This window comes from Chiloscyllium punctatum, chromosome 42, assembly GCF_047496795.1.
Source record: "Chiloscyllium punctatum isolate Juve2018m chromosome 42, sChiPun1.3, whole genome shotgun sequence".
In the NCBI taxonomy this organism is placed as follows: domain Eukaryota; kingdom Metazoa; phylum Chordata; class Chondrichthyes; order Orectolobiformes; family Hemiscylliidae; genus Chiloscyllium; species Chiloscyllium punctatum.
Window position 1 is genome coordinate 16,840,864 of NC_092780.1, and position 23,324 is coordinate 16,864,187.

Below are 23,324 nucleotides of genomic sequence, written 5' to 3' on the forward strand. Positions count from 1 at the left end.
CTCAAAGACGGCTAGCAGTTTTCAGTGCTGACCCAGCCAGCAACATCCACATTCCAAAAACAAATGCCTTGATCTCTGATTCACAGAATCATTACAGCGCAGAAGGAGACCATTCGGCCCATTGTGTCTGCACAGGCACTTCGACTAAGCACCAAGCTCCTGCCTTTTCACTGCAACCCTACAAATTGTTTCTGTTTAAATGATCACCCAATGTCCTCTTAAATGTCTTAATTGAACATAGTCAAAAATCACACAACACCAGGTTGTAGTCCAACAGGTTTAATTGGAAGCACACTAGATTTCGGAGTGACGCTCCTTCATCAGGTGATTGTCATCTTCAAATCAAATCTTAATTGAACATACTTGCACCATGTTATTAGATAGTGCACTAACTACTCACGATGTGAAAGACATTTTCATACTTTGCATCTGTTTTTTTTTCAAATTTAAACCTTGCTCTCTCATTCCTGATCCTTTTACAGCAGTAAGAGTTTCTTCCTATTTACTTTCTCCAGGCTCCTCATGACTTTGAAACCTTCTATTAAATCTCGTCTTAGCCTTATCATTCCAAGAAAAAAAGTACCAACTTCTGCCACCTAATACTGTAACTGAAGTTTCTAATCTCTGGAGCCATTCTTGTAAACCTCATCTATACGTTTCCAATGCGTATACATCCTTCCTAATGTATTTCACGTGGAAGTGCACACAATACTGTAACTAAATCTTTTCCTTTATTAATTATGCCATGTGTCCTTGCTCTTGTACTCAATGCCCTATTAATGAAACTCAATGCTGCATTCTGTCCTTCTATCCCAGCATTTTTAAAGACTTAAACAACTGGTCCTGTGTACCCTTTAGGAGAAAGTGAGGACTGCAGATGCTGGGGATCAGAGCTGAAAATGTGTTGCTGGAAAAGCGCAGCAGGTCAGGCAGCATCCAAGGAATAGGAGAATCGACGTTTCGGGCATGAGCCCTTCTTCAGGAATTCCTGAAGAAGGGCTCTTGCCCGAAACGTCGATTCTCCTGCTCCTTGGATGCTGCCTGACCTGCTGCGCTTTTCCAGCAACACATTTTCAGCTCTGTGTACCCTTTAGAATGGTATCCTTTTCCTAAACACTATATCACTTCTTCTGACCAAACTGCATCACCTCACATGTCTCCAATTGCATCTGCCCCCTATTTGCTCACTCCACCAAAATGTCAATGTTCTTTTAAAGTTCTGCACTTTCCTCCTCACAGCTCACAATTCCTTCAGCTTTTGTGTTGCTATGAATTATGAAATTTTCCCTGGTAGTCTGAGATCTCTAGAAGAAGCAATGGTAGTTATAGCTCACAGTGTGGAAGGAGTAATGGTACAGTGATTCCGTGCTACCTCACACCTCCAGGAACCAGGTTTTTGATTCCACCTTTGGATGTCTGTCTGCATGGAGTTTGCAGATTCCCCCCATGTCTGCATTTGTTTCCTTTCTAAGTACTCCGGTTTCTTCACACAGTCCAAAAGGGTGCAGGTTAGGTGGATTAGCCATGCCAAATTGCCTTAAGTGTCCAGGGATGTGCAGGCTAAATGGGTCAGCCATGGGAAATGCAGGGTTCCAGGGATGAGGTGGGATGCTCTTTAAAAGGGGTGGTGTGTACTCAGTAGGCCAAATGGCCGGCTTCCACATTGTATGGATTCGATGATCTAGCTCATTAATTTGTAACAGGAAAAGCACATGTCCCAATACCACCCCCTGGAGAACTAGCCCATTGTGTGACACTGTGTTAAATGCCTTTTGAAAATCCATATACATCACATAAACAGCTTTGGTCTCAACAACTTTCTGTTATCTCTTCGAAAAATGCTAGCAATTTAAACATACTTTTCCTTTAACTAATGAGTCAAATGACTTCAAATTATCCTACATTTTTTCTGTCTGACTATTAATTCTATCGAAAACAATTGTTTTGAGACGTTTTCCCATCACTGATTGATCGGAAATTGTTAGGCTGATCTTTCTGACCTTTTTTGAACAAGGGCAATTTTTTGTAATTCTCCACTCCTTGTGTGCCTCACTGAATCTCGGAAAGTTTGTAAGATGATTGTCTGTGCCTCTGCAATTTACGCTCATACATCCTTTAATATCCTTGGATGCATTGCATCTAGTCCATGTGCCAACAGCTTGCCCAATACCTGTTTATCAATTTCAAACCCTTCTAATGATTGAGCTTCCTCCTGTGTCACCATGGCCTGGCAGTATGTATCTCGTAGGTAAATACAGATGCAAAATATTCATTTAACAACCCAGCCATGTCTCTTGTCTCTGCATTTTTCCCCTTTTTGTCCCCTAATCAACCCTACTCCTCCTTTTACCATTGTTGTACTGTTGACTCAGTTATAGAAGACTTTGCAGTTTCCCTTTTCTTGTATTCTTTTCAAAACTCACATTGTTTCTCTTCTTTGCTTTCTGAGGTAACTTCACAGAGGCTGGTATCCTGTCACCAAGTCATTCTTTATTTACACAAGCACAGCACAATGGCTCTGAACAGCTAATTCGGAGCCAGTCCCTGGAGTGAAGAGACTCTGAAAATCCTGTTTATTTTTTCTTTTTATTCTTTTTTTTGACCTTCTTGTTTATTTCTTTTTTTCAGAATCTCGGACACTCCTATTTGTTTCTTTTTTCTTTTTCCCAGCACCCATGTTGTGTTTTGGCAGGCGTGAGACACAGTGAAAGACACAAGATGTACAAATCTTTATTCAATTTCCACCACCAGGAAGAAAGGAAAGACATTCCTGTTTAAATCTGTCAGACAGGGCTCCCTGATTGGCCCACTTTAACAACCTCAATCAAGGATCTCGTACTCAATGAGATCCATCTATATCTCATTCCAATCACTACAATTTTCAGGCTCTGCTTTTGATACTCTGTATTCAGCCAGGTTTTCAATTGTATTTGCAACCTGGCATTGACGATAAACACAGATTCTTTCCTTTGTCAGTATGCAGATCTAGTCCTGGCATGGAGGTCTCATCCCAGCATAGAGCCCTAGTCCCAGTGTGGAGGTTAGGTCCAGGCATGGTAGTCTAAACCCAGCGTGGAGGTTTAGTCTCGGTGTGGAAGTCTAGTCCCAGCGTGGAGGTCTAGTCCCAATGTGGAAGTCTAGTCCCAACATGGAAGTAGTCCCAGTGTGGAGGTCTTGTCCCAGTGTGGAGGTCTAGTCCCGGTGTGGAAATCTAGTCCCAGCATGGAGGTCTAGTCCCAGAGTAGACATCTCGTCCCAGTGTGGAAATCTAGTCCCGGAGTAAATGTCTAGGCCCAGTGTGGAAGTCTAGTCCCAGCATGGAGGTATAGTCTTGGCATGGAGGTCTAGACTCGACATGGAGGTCTCGTCCCAGTGGGGAGATCTAGTCTCAGCATGGCGGTCTGGCCCCAGCATGGAAGTTTCATCTCAATGTGGAGGTCTAGTCCCAGTGTGGAGGTTGGTCCCAGCATGGAAGCCTAGTCCTGGGGTGAAGGTTTAGTCCCACTGTGGATGTCTAGTCCTGGAGTAGAAGACGATTCCCAGCATGGATGCCTAGTCCCGGTGGGGAGGTTTAGTTCCATTGTGGAAATCTAGTCCTGGAATGGAGGTCTCGTCCCAGCATGGAAGTCTGACCTCAGCATGGAAGTCTGGTCCCAACATGGAGATTTGTCTGTGAGTTGAGTTGTGGTCTCAGCATGGAGTTCTAGTCCTGGTGTGGACGTCTAGTCTCTGCAAAGGTCTAGTCCTAGATTAGAGATCTAGCTCCAGTGTGGAAACCTAGTCCCGGAGTAGATGTCTAGTCCCAGTGTGGAGGTCTAGTCCTGGAGCAGATGTCTAGTCCCAGCGTGAGGGTCTAGTCCCAGCACAGAGGTCTAGTCCCAGTGTGGAGGTCTAGTCCTGGATTAGAGATCTAGTCCTAGCGTGGGAGATCTAGTCCTGGAGTAGACATCTAGTCCCAGAATGGAGGTCTAGTCCCAATGTCTCGTTTCACCGTAAAGGTCTGGTCTCAGAACGAAGGTCTAGTCCTGGAGTAGACGTCTAGTTCCAGTGTGGAGGTCTAGTCCCAGCGTGGAGATCTAGTTCCAGTGTGAAAGTTTAGTCTCAGAGTGGAGGTCCAGTCCCAATATGGAAATCTAGTCCCAGTGTGAAGGTCTAGTCCCAGCGTGGAGGTCTACTCCTGAAGTAGATGTCTAGTCCTGATGTGGTAGTCTAGTCCCAGAGTGGAGGTCTAGTCCCAGTCTGGAGGCCTAGTCCCCGAGTAGACATTTAGTTCTAGCATGGAGTCTAGTACCAGCATAGATGTCTAGTCCCGGAGTAGACGTCTAGTCCCAGCATGGAGGTCTAGTCCTGGAGTAGACGTCTTGTCCCAGCATGGAGGTCTAGTCCTGGAGTAGACGTCTAGTCCCAATGTGGAGGTCTACTCCTGAAGTAGACGTCTAGTCCTGGTGTGGAAGTCTAGTCCCAGAGTAGAGGTCTAGTCCCAGTCTGGAGGCCTAGTCCCCGAGTAGACATTTAGTCCCAGTGTGGAGTCTAGTCCCAGCATAGACGTCTAGTCCCGGAGTAGACATCTAGTCCCAGCATGGAGGTCTAGTCCTGGAGTAGACGTCTAGTCCCAGCATGGAGGTCTAGTCCGGGAGTAGACATCTAGTCCCGATGTGGAAGTCCCAGCATGAAGGTCTGGTCCCATCATGGAGGTTTCATCACAGTGTGGACATCTAATCCCGGTGTGGAGGTTGGTCCCAGCATGGAGGCCTAGTCCCAGGGTGAAGGTTTAGTCTCAGCGTGGAGGTCTAGTCCAGGAGTAGAAGTCTAGTCCCAGTGTAGAGTTCTAGTCCCAGCATGAAGATCTAGTCCCAGAGTGGATGTTTCATCCCAGTGTGGAGGTCTAGTCCCAGAGTAGATGTCTAGTCCCAGCATGAAGGTCTTGTCCCAGTGTTGAGGTCTAGTCCCAGCGTGGAGGTCTTGTCCCAGCGTGGTAGTATAGTCTTGGCATGGAGGTCTGGTCCCACCGTGGAGGACTAGTCCTAGCATGGACGTCTAGTCTTGGCATAGCGGTCTAGTCCCAGAGTGAAGATCTAGTTCCGGAGTAGATGTTTCATCCCAGCGTGGAGGTCTAGTCCCAGAGTAGATGTCTAGTCCCAGTGTGTAGGTCTAGTCCCAGTGTGTAGGTCTAGTCCCAGTGTGGGGGTCTAGTCCCAGTGTGGAGGTCTAGTCTCAGTGTGGAGGTCTAGTCCCAGTGTGGAGGTCTAGTCCCAGTGTGGAGGTCTCGGCCCAGCGTGGAGGTCTAGTCTCAGCATGGAAGTCTAGTCCCAGCGTGGAGGTCTAGGCCCAGCGTGGAGGTCTAGTCTCAGTGTGAAGGTCTAATTCCCTGTATGGAGGTTTAGTCCCAGTGTGGAGGTCTAGTCCCAGCGTGAAGGTCTAGTGCAGTGTGGAGGTCTAGTCCCAGCGTGAAAGTCTAGTGCAGCGCGGAGGTCGAATCCCAGAGTGAAGATCTAGTCCTGGAGTAGACGTCTAGTCCCAGCGTGGAGGTCTTGTCCCAGTGTGGAAGTCTAGTCCCAGCGTGGAGGTCTAGTCCCAGTGTGGAGGTCTAGTCCCAGTATGGAGGTTGAGTCCCAGTGTGTGGGTCTTGTCTCGGAGCGATGGTGCGGTCTCAGCCCTGTTTCGTGTGACAGTTTCGATCTGGTTTTCCAGTTTACTCCAAATCTAGGAGTCATTGATTGAACTGTGATGAACCTTTACTTTTTTCTTCTTATTTATGACATCTGTCGTTACTTTAGGCACTGTGGTATGGCGACTTATAAAAGCAATTCACGGATTATTTTTGGAAAAGTACATGTGACAATAAATTGCTATTCTAACTGTACTCCATATATTTATCTGTGTGCATATGACTCTGATTTAGAATTCATCACTTTCTCTCTTACTTGAACTCCAGGTATGAATGGAGACTTGTGAGTCTCTATTCTAGTGCTATCCATCTCTCCCAGTGTGTTCTGTACCCAGATATCAGTTCTTAGTACTCTCTCCTGGTTTGTTTGAAATATCCAAACAGAATCAAAAAAACACTTTGCTAGGCACTCAGTCCTAGCTTTGTTCAGCTGCAACCTGTCCAGCTTGTTCAGTGCCATCTCTCCCAGCGTCAGTGCCAATGTCTAGGAATGTAAGTTCATTGTGATAATTTTTTTGTCATATCAATGTGTGCTACAAGAGGCAGCGGGCAGTGAACATTGAGATATTCGGTTGTAAAGATAAGGTGATAGGTTTGACAATTTGTCATAAACTACTTATTCTTTGTTCACAAAAGAAAACTGGTTGTTTTGTTTCTAATACTCAAGCAGATAACCATATGATTGTCCACATCACCACTCTGGTCACATTTCATTGTTATAACTAGTGGAGGAGTGGGATAGAAAAATATTGTCACACCTTCCATCCACATGGTCAAAGCATCAATTATTTTAGTCCTGTGCAGTGTAAATTTCCCTGTTTTTAAAGATTGAGCCCAATTTTTAAAAAAAGCTGGTAATACATTGTTGAGTTGTTTCTCTGAGTTTAGCTACTCTTGGTGAACTTTACTCTTCCTGTTTGAGAGCCATATGTTTGCTGTAATAGACTCTTCTCTAGAGAGGAGTAAATGTGCCATTTAGGATCAAGCAGCTGTTACACAGAATTCATTATTTATCTTAAATGGATATTGTCTATCAGTGTGGAAAACACTATCCCACTGAAATATTACACTGGATTAAATAGACAAAATGGCAATGGTACTACTCAGTGGAATAAGTGAGATCTGGAGGGGTGGTAGTGTTGTGGTATCATTGCTGGACTGCTATTCCAAATACCTCGATAATGTTCTGGGGACTTGGGAACTGAACGGGTGAGAATGTCCTCATTCATTTCTCCTTCAACTTGCTGGGAGGAGCAGGCTTTCTGATCAGTCCCTCTAAACAGCAGATCAGGATCTCAGCAGGATTGGGAATCTAATTTGTCTCTCATCTTGATCAACTGCTTAGTGCCTGAGCTTGCTACCCAAATTTCGCAATCTGTATTTCTATACAAGAATTGCCACAACAAAGTAATTTAGTATGCAAAGTTTAGGACAGTGGAGTCAGATAACCAGATTGTAAAAGTAGATATGTGTAGTACTGTCTGCTGTTTTTAACCTTATCCATAGTTGAGTAGCCTGCCATTCTTCTACATGGGGAAGCCAGTTAAGGAAAGCATGAAGTTCTTATGAACATATAAAACAGGGACAGATGTAGGCCATTTGGGCCCTTGACTCTGCTCTACCATTCACAGCTGATCATAGCTGATCTGTTTATGTTTCACCTCCCATGTTCCCATCTTGCCCTTTATTTCCCTGGCTAACAAGAATCTAACAATCTCCACCTTAAGTATGCTTAATGCTCCCAACTCCACTGCCTTCAGAGGTAGCGAGTTCCAAAGCCGCACAGTACTCTGAGTATAAATGTTTCTGTTCTCTTAGAGTGAGACCTAATTTTAACTCAGTGCTCCCTCATCTGGATTTACCTACAAAAGGAAATATCCTTTCCACTCGCACCATTCATGATTTTATACTCTTTGATCAAATCACCGCCCACTCTTCTCAACTCCAGGGGAAACCAGCCCAATGAGTTCAATCTATCCTCATAAGACAACTCAATCATTCCAAAGATCAGGACAGTAAACCTCCTCAGAACTATTTCCGATGCATTTACATTCTTCAAAAATATTTTGGTAGTTCAGTGTTAATTTGTCCACTCAGTTATTTTTCGGTAACATGATAAAGGGCCACAGCTCTCCTCTATTTCACAACTGGCTGTTAGTTAGGCTATTCAGATTCTACCAATGCAAGTTTCCAGTAACATTTGAGTGTGTGTGGATGTTAATGAAATTTTAGGCGGTTGTCAGATTTTTTGTTTGCTTCAGGGTGTGTAGGAACTGGAAAATGTTTAAGTTTATCCCAATGTGACTAAGGAGTAGCTTAGACAAAATGGGAGCATGTTAGTGGGCAGCAGGGTAGCACAGTGGTTAGCACTGCTGCCTCACAGTGCCAGGGACCCAGGTTCAATCCCTGCCTCAAGTGACTGTCTGTGTGGAGTTTGCACATTCTCCCCGTGTCTGCGTGGGTTTCCTCTGGGTGCTCCGGTTTCCTCCCACAGTCCAAAGATGTGCAGGTTAGGTGATTTGGCCATGCTAAATTGCCCATAGTGTTAGGTGAAGGGGTAAATGTAGGGGAATGGGTCTGGGTGGGTTGTGCTTCGGCGGGTCGGTGTGGACTTGTTGGGCCGAAGGGCCTGTTTCCACACTGTAAGTAATCTAATCTAATCTAGGTAATAAGTTATCAAATCAAAGAAAGGAGTAAGGAATACCATTACAGAATAACCACATTAGGTACATATTACATGGTTGTTCTTTCATCTCATCCTGTTGGAAAGTGATGATCATATTACTCTGGACACCTTAACACAAAACAGTAATACAGATTTGCACACAATGACCTCTTGTACATGAGACTGTTTTTATTATGAATTGTTAAGCGTTTGCTCACATGAAAAATACAATATATAGAAGGCAAAGATTTAAAATCTGCTGTGAAGTGTATATTCATAAACACTGCTGTTGTATTGAAAAAAATGTAAGCTAAATATCAGTTCTGTTTTTCTATATGTTTGTTTCATACAGATATTATATGTCTGTTTTCTTGCTTCATGCTGATCTTCAGAATACAGTTATACTTTTTCCCAGTACATGTTATTGGTTTGCATTCAGATTGCTATTGACTCTTTTTGGAAATGTACACTTTGGAAATTTGGATTTTGCTGTAAGGCACCTACTATAAGCATGGAGCAGCTAGTATTGCTTTGCATTCAGACATGACTGCATTGAAATAAAGTCAAAATATAGATCCATAAAAATAATCTAATTTTAAATGAGAATTTGTAAGATGCAAAGAGATATCAAAGTGTCTCTGTATATCAGTTATGCATTAACAGAAAAGTGGTCAACAGGAGGTATATTGTGGATTAGTAAAGACCATTGAAACTGACGGTATAAATGCAACAAAAGACAGTCGGGGCTTGCTTTTGGAAAGGTTGGAGGGGTGAGAATGTGACATATGGTGAGAGCTGCGTCTGTTTGACCTATTTATTTGGGTCAGACACATTAGCCCTAATGGCCTTTTCCAATTCCTTTAACATTATGATATGACACTATTCCCAACAGGCAGAAAGCTTTTATATGCTAAATAAGTTTTTGTGCATTTTTCAAATATTGTGCTTGGAACATGTTTGCTATTTACAAGTCACAAAATATATAATTCCAAAATACTGGAACTATCTACTTCCAAATAGCATAGAATACCAGCAGAAGTTTTTGTTTGTGGAATCAAAGCTAAATCAACATTTGAAATATCAACATTGAAATTAAATTGCACAGTATTGGCTTTAAGAACTTCATAAATTTGTGTAAAATTTCTTTGTCTGTTATTTGAGCAGAGAAAATAACCAATGACTTAAAAACAATTGAACTAATTACATGAGCAGACAACAGAATTTCATATGAAAAACACGAAGTTTTCATCTGTAAATACTGTCCAGTATAATTTCAAGGTTTAATGATCACATATGCCCTGCTTCTAAATTTGTTTGGGAAAAGCTTACTTAGGGTGTTACACATATTCAGGCAAGACTGAGCATTGCCTGTACCCTGTTATGGGAAGCAGGTAGTTTAATGACAGAGTATAGTTGTAATTCAGTCGTCATTTTGAAGTTATATATTTTGTGTTTAGTTTTTGCTATAACTTGTGTTGTCTACATCTATAATGGGCACTGCCAATGTGAACTTGTCATGCTGTGATTGGAGGTCTCTGACAAAAATGTTACCACAAAGCTTCTAGTGGTGGGAGGATGTTATTCCACTAGGACAGGTTTAGAGGTGGTGTTCCCATTAAAAATGTATACAAATGAATTTACAGTAGCAAAAAGACAACGGTATATGTAGATATAAGATTTTTAATAGATTCTAAATAAATGCAAAATAGCCTTGTATATTTCTGAATGCAGTTTAAAAACAGTAGTGTACGATTAAATGCTGCAAAGTTATAGACTGAAGGAATATGTTTAAAGGTATTTGGATATGGTGCAAAATCGGCTTTGCAGCAATTAAAAGGTTAATTCCACAAAGCATCAACTAACGTCTATGATTTGTAAGTAGCTGCTAACAGGAAACTGATGTCAGAATGTATATAAATTCTACAAGGATTTATTATACAAGAGTGATGCAGTTTTAATGTAACATGCAATGCATTACACCTCTGCCTATTACTATGGTTACTGTGTATGAAAGCAAATTAAACAAAACTGCAAAGGTAAGGTAGGCCATGTAATTGATACGCCAGCGATGTGAACATGTTTCATTTTTTATAGACAAAAAGCATTGACGCCATACAACGTCTCATTCTCACTTGTTGGCAAGAGCAACATTTTGTTTTACTTTTAAGAAGTTCCATTGCCATAGTAACATGATGCATAATAATCTTCGGAATCATTCCCCATTCTCTGGCCTTCTTTTCACATCCTAATGTGCCAAGTCTATTCCTGGCTTACAACAACGTTAATTTAGCCTTTAACACCCTGGCCTGTGTTATCTATTTGTTCTTTACTATTTATTACAACAAGCTAATGTACTCTAAACTTAGGTTAGAAAGGCTATTGAGCTACATTTTATTCTGCATTGCTGCTTGATGATTTAGTTCTGGATGGCAATGTTCTAGACTTAATAATATTTGTTGCCAACTGGAAAAGGCAAATAACATCTCACTTTTCACCGAGTTTTATTAATATTGCTGAGATTAAGTTTGTTATTGTTTGATAGAGTCGGCCAGTACAATATCACATTTCACGTTGCTTGGGAAAGTAACTAATTAGCAAAATAAGATTATAAATTCTAAAAGAAAGTAAACTCTGATTGACGATGACTTACGTTAATCTTCATAATAGTTGAAAAAATGTCTTTACCTTTAAAAATTTTCATTATATACAAGCTTCTCTCCAAAATTACAAATTAAAATCTTCAAAATTATAAGTTTTCATATCAGATTGGAAAGCAAGCATGAATTTTCTTTGAAAACAACATTGATGCCCTTTATGTCAAATTATTATTTAATGTGCTCAAAACTTTAGATTAAAAACACATAAGTGTACATTTAGAAGGCTGAGTCTTCAAATTGCAATGATTTGAACATTAAATTCTGTTCAGAATTTTACCGGGGAAGAGGATACAGCTTGCTTTATTTAATCAGAGCAATGTTTGCTGACCACACGTTGTTGGAACCAGGACTAAGATTACCAGGTTGCATAAAAGTCATTTCTTAATTTACCCATACTTTAACAATCAACTATTGCCGAAACATTTCACTCTTCCACTTCAGCTTATTTGCTTTAGCCAACGAGCAAGAGTGACATGACATCACATCCATGAAATAAAGTCATTACTCTACTCCTCTTTTCTGAAGCAGCAGGAGTTCGGTCTCCTCTGAATCTCTATCTTCCTCCAGTGATTCCTCAGGGATTTCTTCAATGAGGAGCTCAGTGTTGTCTTCATTTTCTGTCATGTGTTCCTCTCCCTGGCCTTCCATCATCTCCACCTCTTGGACCACCACATCTCCATCTCTCATCTTCTTAACCCAAAATGTAAATGGCGGAATTCTATAGACAGTTGTCCGACACCTTGCCGTTTTCTGATGATCCGGTGTAAAGGACTTCTTCAGTCTTGCTCGTGAGTCTCTCAACTTCTCTCTCCTTTCTTGTGTTACTATCTTGTTGCCAAGCTTGTTCATCTTCTTTTCAAAGTTGTGCTTTGTCTTTTGCAGGTTTTCCCTTGTTGCTTGTCTGGTCCTCTCCATATTCTGCTTGGTTTTCATCTTGGTCTTCAGTAGGTTATCCCTTGTCCTTTGCTTAGCCTTTTCCACCGACTCTTTGGAGAATGCCTTCTTGAACTCATCCACACGTTTCATGCTGCTTTTTTTCAGGCGAACTGCAGTTGTCTCCTCTTCAATGACTTCGAGTTCCACCTCTTCATCAGAGGAGAGTGAGATTGCTTCACCTTCAGGGTGGTTCTCATTGATCGCAAGTTCTCTTCCTTCTTCACTTCCTTCTGGTGCTTTCATGTGTTCTTTTACAGATTTGCTCAGGCTTAGTCTTGCAGGCATTGGTGTTTCATCCTGAAAGATATAAAATGCAATATTATAGCAAACGATGTCTGTTCCTTTGACAAACATCCTATAAAAGCTATTCACTTACAGTTTTTGATAATATATTATTCAGATTAGCTCACTGTTTCCACTATAGCTGGAATCCTAATATCTATCAACAAGACAGGGCTTGATTAATTATGATATTTTGTGATGTGCTCTCCAGTCCAGCATTCCTTTTGTTTTTTTTTTCTCTTGTAGTCGTGGCATAGAGGAGGGGAATGAATGGGCAGGATACCTGGTCCCTCATTGGAGGTAGAATGGGCAAGACATGACAGCCATTCATATTATAGAAGTGTTGAAGAATTGGGGATTTTATTATAGTTAATTAAATAAGTCTAGAATTATGAAACTAGTGTAATATGGCCACAAAACTATCATTGATGTGTGTTTGGGCATGAGTGATCCTTAGAGTCTGCAACATTGACTCCAGACCTCACAAAGTTACAGACAGGAATGAGCAAGGAACCCTCATGTCAACTATCACCTAGTGCCCTTCCTCAGCTGATGAATCTTTCATTTTGAACATCATTTGGAAGAAGTGTTGAGGGAGGCAAGAGTAAGAAAATTTTTCTGGCTCACTCATCTAATTGCCTATCACCAAGAGTTTCTCAGTTATTCCAATACTGACCAAGCTGGGCCTCGATGGAATGGAGCAGAAGAGTTGATGCTTTGAGCATATACCCTTCGTCCAGAATGACATTACTGACGAAGGGCTTATGCCTGAAGCATCTATTTCCTGCTCCTCAGAGGCTGCTTTACCTGCTGTGCTTTTCCAGTGCTACACTTTTCAACTCTGACTCTCCTGGATAGAGTGGACCTATAGTCCACCAGTAGGAGAGTCTAGGATCCAAAGTCACAGCCTCAGATTGAAGTGACAATCCTTTAGAACTAAGATAAAGAGGAATTTCTTCAGCCAGAGGGTGGCAAATCTGTGAAACTCATTGAGTGTATTTAAAACAGGGAGAGATAGGTTCCTGATTAGTAAGGAGATCAAGGGTTATAGGGAAAAGGCAGGAGAATGGGGCTGTGAAACGTCAGCCATGATTGAATGGCAGAGCAGACTCTAATTGTCTAATTCTGCTCCTCTATCTTGTAGTCTTATTGACCACATCTTGTAGGAGATTTCAGCCAGCAGCTGGAAAGAAAAACAAGGGGGAGGACATACTTGAACTTATTCTCACTAATTGACCTGCCCGCAGAGGCATGCCCATAGCAGGATTGGGAATCCCACTCAATCTTTGTGGACATGATTTGGAGATGCTGGTGTTGGACTGGGGTGAACAAAATTAAAAATCACACAACACCAGGTTATCGTCCAACAGGTTTAATTGGAAGCACTAGCTTTCGGAGCGCCACTCCTTCAATTGTGTCCTCCACAACTACCTGACGAAGGAGCGGCGCTCTGAAAGCTAGTGTTGGACTATAACCTGGTGTTGTGTGATTTTTAATCTTTGTGGCGACGAAGCTCGCAGCCTGATATATCATCCAATCTCTCATTACAATCAAACATGGTCTTTACACTAGTTCAATGAGGAGTGGAGAGAGCACAGCAGGAGAAGCAGGAGGCAGAAGTGAAAATGCCGTGGCGACCCAATGAAGCTACAACAAGGGTTTCTTTTTTAATTTAAACGCAGGAAACAACAGAGACAGAGCTAAAAGCAAATCCTATCATCAACAACTCAGATCAAAGTCCCAACACATCCCAGTGATGAATGACAGGGATAATGGTGTGACAAAAGACACAAGGCTTCACTGCACAGCCATTGTCAAAGATGGAAGAATCCTAACATCTGAGTGCAAGGCTGATGCTTTGGCAATCACCGTTAGCCAGGCATGCTGAGCAGACCTTTTGAGTCTTGTGCATCACAGACACAAATCTCCAACCAATTCGAATGATTCCACATAATATTAAGTGGAGCTGTGGTCACTGGACACAGCTAAAGGTTCTGGCTCTTGACATCATCCTCGCTATGGTGCTGAGGACTTGTGCCCCAGAGCCAACTTCGTCACCACTAAAACTATTCCAGCACAGCTGGCATCAACTGGCAAAATGAAAATTGGACAGGTATATTGTAGCCGCATGATAAAATAAATGGAGAAGGACAACAGGTAGTTGGAAAAATAACATAATGAGACAATAACAGTCTGTATAATGACAATGATGTCTCATGATTTAATGATGATATTTGTGTCATATGATTGTGCAGGGAGAACTGGAAGGAGGCAAAAGTTTCAGCAAAGTCTTGAGAGAATGTTTGTATCAACTAAGCTAAACTTAAAGAGTTCCTACAAAAAGGACCATGGACTCAAAAATCAGTACTTCTGAGGCTGATTGGGGTTAGATGCCATACACATGACTGAACAGGGAACACCACTATCCCTGAAACTCTTCATTCCATTATACATTAGCCTTACTTGGAAAATGTACTGCTGTGTTTCATTATCATTGGTTCAAAAACTTGAGAGTCCCTCCCGAACAGCTCAAGGGCAGTTCAGGATGGACAATAAATGGGGCCTAACCTGTGACATCTACGTTGTGTGAACAAATAATTGAAAGTACATCCCTTTTGATAGCTGCCTCAAATGTGACAATTTGGCCAGTAGATTTACTTTATGAATCAGCAAGCAAGATGATCTCAGGGGAAGTACTTATAATTTAATCCAAGGATTAATCTGTACAGCCCCAGGGGAAAGTCAATAAAAAAAACCAGTTCTACTTGGAAATGAAAATACTGGTCACACTGACCCTCCATTTTGAAGATACAAAATGAATTGGACCATTATGTGTCATTGGTTATTTTTACTGGTGTTTCCCTCTGGGAGAGGTGTTTTTGAGCATGGCTCATTTTGCTACTGATCGAATACGGAATAGGACATTCAGCAAATGATGGATGAGGACTGATTGTCACTGTAAACACTGAGGGAAGTTATCTTATGTGTGTTGGCCTTCATAGTCTCACTACTGACTCAGAAGGGTCATATTCAAGGTCCATTCTAGAAACTTGAGAAGACATATAGGCAGACAACCTGAGTGTAGTACAAGGGAGGGGCTAGATTTCTGGCTTGATGTTGCACCAAGGTTCTCTTTGTCTTCTCAGGAACTAGAAAATTCCATGACAGTATTCAGAGAAAGAAAGCAGAACTCTCCTGATATCCAACACCGCACAAATTGATGATCTGAGACTTGTTCTGTTATGTTTTAGCGGACCTCAGTATGTTTAATTTGATTATCGTGGGCTCTATCTTCTGGACTTTAAAGTTTTCAGTCTTTGGAACCATTTTCTCAGTTCCTGACCCCCTCTTGCAGCAATCACAGGCCTTTAGGTGTGACCTCAAAGCGTTGGTCAATTGAAAACCAACCTCTGGGATCACAGTCCTATTGGGGGCAGTGGGTGGCCTGAGGGTGCAGATGGATCAATCAGTGCCCATGTTATGAGGCTAGTTGACACCCTGGCAGCAGTGGGAGTTCTGCCTGGGACACAAGAGACATGATGAAAGGGAAATGATGTTACTGATGCAAAAGGCTTCTGTTTAAAGCAAGGACTTTCTACCTTAACACCTCCTTGGCTGACTGCTAAAGTGGCATGAATCATCACAATATTGTCACCGCTACAATTTATTTCTTATTTATTTAGCAAAAATTATCCCCCAAAGCCAAGTGATAGCATTTCTTTTTGCTGAATTGAAGGTGATACGTCTGCCATGAAGTTTGTCGAGGGACCTCTCTTTGGTAATGTGTAGCTTTGTTTGTGTCTCTCAAACACTGTAGAGGGGATTTAATCAAGGGCCCAGCAGTGGAAGTTGGCTGCACCAGAGTCCTGGCCTCTGCAGTCTGTTGTCATGGTGATGGATGATAGTAGAGGTTGTGTCCTTGGTAGGATCTAAAGAGATTACTTGTCTAAGCTGTTGGTAAGATTGATTCCCCATCCACTTAAAATTCTGCTGACTATGTGCCCCATGAGGCTTAATATTAGACTATACACCAGAACTTCTCTCTCCAGGTTCTGTTAACATGCAATCTCTTACATCATTTCTGATGTCGGCTTACTATTCACATCTTTGAATAATAACCTTTTCGTCTATATCCTGAACCTGTTTATCAAAGAACTACTACTCTCGGTGTAGTAGTTCAAACCCAGGTTAGAGACAAAAAAAACTGCAGATGCTGGAATCCAAAATAGACAGACAGGAGGCCGGAAGGACACAGCAAACCAGGAGGTGGAGAAGGTGTAACTGAAGAAGGGCTACACCCGAAACGTCTACTTCTCCACCTCCAGATGCTGCCTGGCTTGCTGTGTTCTTCCAGCCTCCTGCCTGTCTATTTTGTAGTTCAAACCTTGCCATTCAACAACGGGGTTGGTCACAAGGCACTTTGTGACTCGCCATTTCCCAGTCCAAAGGTTTTCCACAATGTCAACATCAGCTTGGTTGTATCTGTCAAGCAGCTTGGATCCCCCACTGCACACTGGCCTGAAGAGGTTGCTTTCTTCAAACTTCTCCAAGCCCATCTCTACCTTCATCCCTTCCTCGCTGTATTTTTTTCTGTACAATGCAGCATTGAGGTATTCAACAATCTGAAAAGGACTATTGTAAATGCTCATTTTGTCCTTTCTCTCAAAGTTTCCTACTGAAGGTAAAATCTTGTGCCAAAATCTCTGTTTCCGGGTGACCTTTGATCTGCTTAATTTCTCAGAGCTGAGCAGTCGTGGGATACCCACTGATACCTCTCTCGCAACATAATGTGGCCATAAGTTTCGTGCCGCAAACTGACACATTATTGACGCCTCTCACAGCAGCATGTAAATTCTTCATCGGCCTTGCAATATCAAACAATCGCTCAAACTTTCAAATAAATCTAAAGGATGAAAAAAAACATTAAAAGGACATTTACAAAGAAATGCCCACAGGGATTTTCCCCGGAGGAGGTGAGAACAAATTTACTGCCAGTGACAGCATGAACAGCAGAAGGGAAAAACCCACCCATATTAGCGTACAATCAAAACGTTTGAGAGCAGTGATAAGCTGTTGTATTGCACGATTATGTATTTTACCCTATCAGCTAATTTGATGGCAGTGGAGCTCAATCTCCTGTTGCTGGGCGCACAGTTTTAAAATCGTCGCGGTAACTTTCACCTCCGTGAAAGGAAGCCCCAGAATCTGTTCTGAGAACATCATCATTCAGGGGAATTAAACAGGCCGCTTTGTAACCCCACATTCTGCCGCCTTGTGTAACGCAGTTGAGCTCAGGGCAGGATCATCCTGATTACACTGCGGGGTTAGTCAGTTCAGGACTCACAATGACAGTTCAGGTGTCAATGTTTGTACTCCGTCACTAAGATACCCACCCTGACCTCCATCAGTGAGGGAGCCCAGTGTCTTTGAAAAGGAGCAACAAAGCTGTGATGGTACAAAGGGGGAAGATGCACCTTGATGTGGCAATTGTTTTGAACCCGGAAGTCGGGGAGGGGAGGGGCAGGAGCTCTAATGCCGCCCTCTTCCGAAAATCAACCGAGTGGGGGTTTGTCACTGATGTCTCAGGTCTGCCACCATCATTGGTGCGATATCAATGAACACTCTGTCCAGAACTGCACAAGAGAATGGAATGGTGCAGTTTGAATGATTGCACACATACCCAGCTAATCGAGGGCCAATTTGTAATGTTTGCTCTGAGGAACCTGTAGCTCTCAATCACCTCCACCTCAGCCCCATTGATACAGGTCAGGAGCATATCCTCCACTCCGCTTCCTGAACTCGATGACCAGCTCCTTCATTTTGCTGATGTATAGGATAAGATTGTAATCTTTACAACATGCCACTAAGCTGCATGCAATAAACTGATCAGAATGATACTGGCAGCTGTACAATGCTGTGGGTCACACCTTAACCGGCCATAGAGGAGCTCCCTGTAACTCTGCTTAGTGAATGCTTAATGCTGGAAGTATGAGATTGGGATTGTCTGTTTGCTCTCAACAATAAAAAACATTGAAAATTAAAGTACCCAGGAAGATAGTTAAACTACAGCCAGCGTCTGCCTGAAAACAGTCCTCTCATCTCTTTGCTCAGTTTTGTAGATGGAATTTTTTAGGCAATTAACAATAACATAGAGAATTTTAAATTGCCGTCATCAAGGTTTTGATAATTGCAGAGTCCTATCTATACTAGTGTTAGATCAACAAATGACAAATGAATTTACATAGCTCACATGTGCCCTCTGGTGACAATAACTAAGTACTGAAACATATGCCTCATTCTGAGAACAAATTTTGAAAAATAAAATTCTGGGGAACACTTAGCAAAAACGATTCAGGTGGATTTCTGATCTAACTCACAATGATTCAACCCCTTTATTTTGGATGTTTCATGTCTGCAGTCGATTTCATTTTTTCATTATCATGACAGAATTTTAACCTGAATCGCGGCATGGTGGCTCACAGTGCCAGGGTCCCAGCTTCAATTCCAACCTTGGTCTGTGTGAAGTTTGCACATTCTCCCCATGTCTGTGTGGGTTTCCTTTGGGTACTTCAGTTTCCTCCCACATTCCACAGATGTGAAGTCAGGTGAATTGGCCATGCTAAATTGTCCACAGTTGTTCGGTGCATGAGTCAGAGGGGGATGGGTTACTCTTTGGAGGGTCAGTGTGGACTTGTTGGATTGAAGAGCCTGTTTCCACACTGTAGGGAATCTAATCTAAAAAGATACGTTGCTGTTAAAGTGTTCTGTTGTAATGATGTTTCTTTAGCCATTACAATGGTGAACATAAGAATTTGTAATGACAATTAACTTTGATGTAACATTGTGTGATGCTGTGGTTGAGTTCTTGGCACCCTTTACTTCTGAATCACAAAGGTCTGTTTTCAAGTACTGCTCCTGACATGAAAAAAACAGAACTGACACTCCAGTGCCCTGCTAATGGAGTGTTTCATTGTCAGAGGAGCTAATCTTCTGATGGCATGTGAAGCCACAGTCCCGTCTGGCTGTTCATCTGGATGGAAAAGATCTTATGGCAAAACTGACAAAAGAGAAAAGAGAGCAATCTCTCTCTCCATTGTGTCCTGGTCAATAATTATTCTTCAATCAACATCAGAAAAACAGATCATCACATCATTATAACATTGCTGCTTATGGGAGTAAGCTCTACTGCATACCTTACATTACGGCAATGAATATACATCAAAAACTACCTCTTCAGCGATAAGGCACTTTGAAAGTGGTTGTTAGAAGTGAATACAAGAATTTATTTCCTTTTAAGTTGCAAGATCACTGCCTTAATTTTTTTTTAGATTCCCGACAACGTAGAAACAGGCCCTTTGGCCCAACAAGTCCACACCGACCCTCTGAAGAGTAACCCATCCAGACCCATTTCCGTCTGACTAATGCACCTAACACTATGGGTAATTTAGCATGGCCAATTCATCCTGACCTGCATATTTTTGGAGTGTGGAAGGAAACCCACGCAGACACAGGGAGAATGTGCAAACTCCACACAGACAGTCATCCAAGGCTGGAATCAAACTTGGATCCCTGGTGCTGTGAGGTAGTAGTGCTAACCACTGAGCCACCAGGCTGCCCCTAATGTAATTCGACAGCTCCCAAGTGTGGATACTTATTAAGATAAACTGGGTGTGCAGGTTCAATCATCTTTGGACTGGAGGTCAAACAATGAGATGAGAAAGCTGAACTCCTGCAACTTGTACTCAATTTTAAAGATTTCTGTGTGTCAGACACAAACATGTACAGATATCATTTATCTGACTTTAATTTTGTCCAAGTGGGTGCTTTTAAATAAACTAAAAACACATTTTAAAATTTTGTTTTTCATAGTTGCAAACATAGCAGGAGTAGAAAAAGTAAAAACAGCCTGCATTTGTTTCTTTTTAAAGGGCCAAAAATTATGATGGAAAATCTTTCTTTAACTGTTCCACACTTTTCAGAACTATAAACTTGCTACTTAAACTTAAAACTAACACAGAAACTGTTGTTTGAACTTCAGGAGATTTATTTTAAAGGAACCAAATCTGGCCTTAGGGGTGTGGGTGGAAGGGGGGATGTATAGAAGCTGAGACTACAAAGGTCCAAATGAAAAAAGGGAACAGGGGAGGGTACACCCTAATTCTAATTGCAAGCTTCGAGATTCAAAGCTTTTCTTTGCATCCTTGCCAAGCTTACAAGCAAGTTGATGAAAGGAATTTTCCAGCTCTGAATTGAATTAACTAAAGTTGAATTAACTTAAATTATCTCATTACTGTACTTGCAATGAAACAACTGTGATACGTGGCATTTTACTTTGAATTTACAGCACACCAACCCTCTGAAGAGTAACCCATCCAGACCCATTTCCGTCTGACTAATGCACCTAACACTATGGGTAATTTAGCATGGCCAATTCACCCTGACCTGCACATTTTTGGAGTGTGGAAGGAAACCCACGCAGACACAGGGAGAATGTGCAAACTCCACACAGACAGTTACCCAAGGCTGGAATCAAACTTGGAGTTATCGGCTCTTTGGTTCAACAGAGGTTAAGTAAGTCTTAATATTACGAACTTCATTGAAGCTTTGTTCATTTCACTTTTATCAGAGTATCTTTCCTTCTGTTCTCCCTCATGTACTGATCCAGCATCCACTACATGCACCTATGTCTATCTTCTAGTGGATGGCAACTACTCTCCATTGGAGACATTTCTCCCAAATTCTTGACTGGATCTGGCTGTTGCTCTGTGTAACAATCCCTCTTGCTTCCAAGATGCATTCAATTGGGTATCACCACTGACTGGATGTGCATGTATTTTGTAAAAGGAGATGATGCCGTTAGAATTCTAACTAGTGCTAATTGGGATGGGGCTCTGAGTATCCAGGCTGGGCATCAAGATGCAGGACCCAGGGGTGGGGTGACATCAGTTTGTGGAGAGGGAAGGTGTAAGTTTGAGTCTCCAAGACAGGGGCTCCCAATGCCCCCTACTTTCAGCAACTCAAATTTAGATGGTTACAGAATAAGATTGATCTGGGAATGAGTTACCTTCTTAGCAATGGTTTGGTGCACTGAGCAGGGAGACTATAAAGAGGAAGCCAAGGAAATGAAACAATGTAGTCAACAACAAATCAAAATTGAATCTCAAAATGCTTAGAGTTATTGTAGCTGCATGTCTGGAAGAAGCAGAACAACTCTGTTCTTGTCAGAAGTTGCAGGAAACTTCTGGAAAATATTTTGTTCATCATTGGAAGTGATGTGAAGGTATGTGTCCCTGAGGGAAACATGTTTCTTCTGCTTGTTTGGAAAAGATTAGCAGAAGGGCCATGTCCAACACAAGCAATTGTCTTTGCATTGAGAGATATCAAGACAGAGTCCTTTGTCATTTTCTTCAGTAAGGGCAATAGTGAATTTAGTCTTCAATCAAACTCTTTTGACTACCAATACCTGGGCAATGTCCAGATGTGAAAACTCACTCCCCGAGAATGAAAGTGAATGACAGTGACTGAAGGCATTGTGTTTCTGCTCCCTCACCAACTGATTTTTTAGCCTGGCTTAAAAGATTTAGAGGGGAGATTTTCAAGTCCACATGAACAGGAAGATGCCTTGAATTTACTATCCAACAGTTCCAGAAGTAAAGGTTAATTTAAAACAGAAAGATTGTAGATGGTCTCTGGACTCAGCAAGTGGAGCTCATGAAAGTGGAGTTGTGGATGAAAGGGTTAAGTCTACCTTAAGGAGAAAGTGAGGACTGCAGATGCTGGAGATCAGAGCTGAAAATGTGTTGCTGGAAAAGCGCAGCAGGTCAGGTAGCATCCAAGGAGCAGGAGAATCGACATTTCGGGCATGAGCCCTTCTTCAGGAAGAAGGGCTCATGCCCGAAACGTCGATTCTCCTGTTCCTTGGATGCTGCCTGACCTGCTGCGCTTTTCCAGCAACACATTTTCAGCTAAGTCTACCTTTACTCTAAGAATAGCTGCAGACCATGTGCAAAAGCAGCAGTGTCAGATTAACATCAGATCATTTGGAACCAGAACCTGAATCTGTCAGGGGGACTCCTGAACATGTCCTCTCTTACCCTCCCTTGTCTCTATTTATGTCTAATAGAGCCTGCTAATGTTCATTCACATGAGTCTAGACCTGATTTTATGACATCTTATCTTACTGCAGGAGGCAAAAGATTCGGTGAGAAAATGGAGAGAATGGTGTCCATTTGAAGGCAACTAGAAAGCACAGGAGCCCTTAGTAGAGCTCAGCTGCTGTGGGAGGATGGGAATTGCCAAATCTTATTCTGTGTGAACTGGGAGGTTAGACAGGGTCTGTAAAGTGTGCATGCGTGTGTGTGAGATTGTGTATGCATGTATGTGTGGAGGGTGGGGGTTGAGGGTGGCTGTATCTCTGTGTGTCTGTGTGTGGGGGTGGGGGTGTGGGGGTGTGTGGTGGGGAAGTAAGTGTAGGGGTGGTTGCATGCATGGGCTAACAATAGTTCCCAGTAAATGTACTTCAATGTTGCAATCAAGCTCCTATGGCCATATAGGATTCCAACTTGCATTTTTAAACATCTCCCACTCAAACAAAGCAGGTGGATTAGGAGCACACTTACAACTCATTACCCAGTGGACCCTGGAGCCAAGGGGCTAGCACAGAAAGATCCCAGCTGTTAGAGAAATACAGGGGAAACTGTAACATGTGCCACGTAACCTCCACTGCACCACTCTCCCCCACTTTCTAAGTGTTGCTTGAGTCAGGATTCCAAAAGCACTGTTCTGCCAATGAAATAATTTTCAAAGTGATCAGTTGTTGTTGTTAACAGCAGCATGCAATTTCCTCTCAGAGAAATGCTGTAAGTAATAATGAGATAAATACACACATTATCCATTCTATGAATGATAATTGATTAGTGCTATTCGGAAAACTGGAGTAGCTTCTATGCTTATCTTTGAAGAATACACTGGCTCCTTTTATGTCCAGTTCAAAGAGAAGAGAGCTATTTAGACTCATAGACAATTACACTACAGAAGGAGGATGTTCAGCCTGTTGTGTCCATGCTGGTCAACAAAGATCTGACTACAGTAATTCTATTTTCTAGCTTTCGGCACT

General features: G+C 42.1%; 1 protein-coding gene across 1 annotated transcript in view; it reads right to left on the bottom strand.

Annotated features, from left to right (window-relative positions):
• Positions 1 to 8,502: 8,502 nt before the first annotated feature.
• cavin1b (caveolae associated protein 1b) overlaps positions 8,503 to 23,324 on the bottom strand; it is a 58,299-nt gene continuing 43,477 nt past the window's right edge. The window contains exon 2 of the mRNA XM_072561521.1: positions 8,503 to 12,223. Within this exon, the coding sequence (XP_072417622.1) occupies positions 11,492 to 12,223 (732 nt within the window). The 3' untranslated portion in view covers positions 8,503 to 11,491. The remainder of the gene's footprint in view (positions 12,224 to 23,324) is intronic.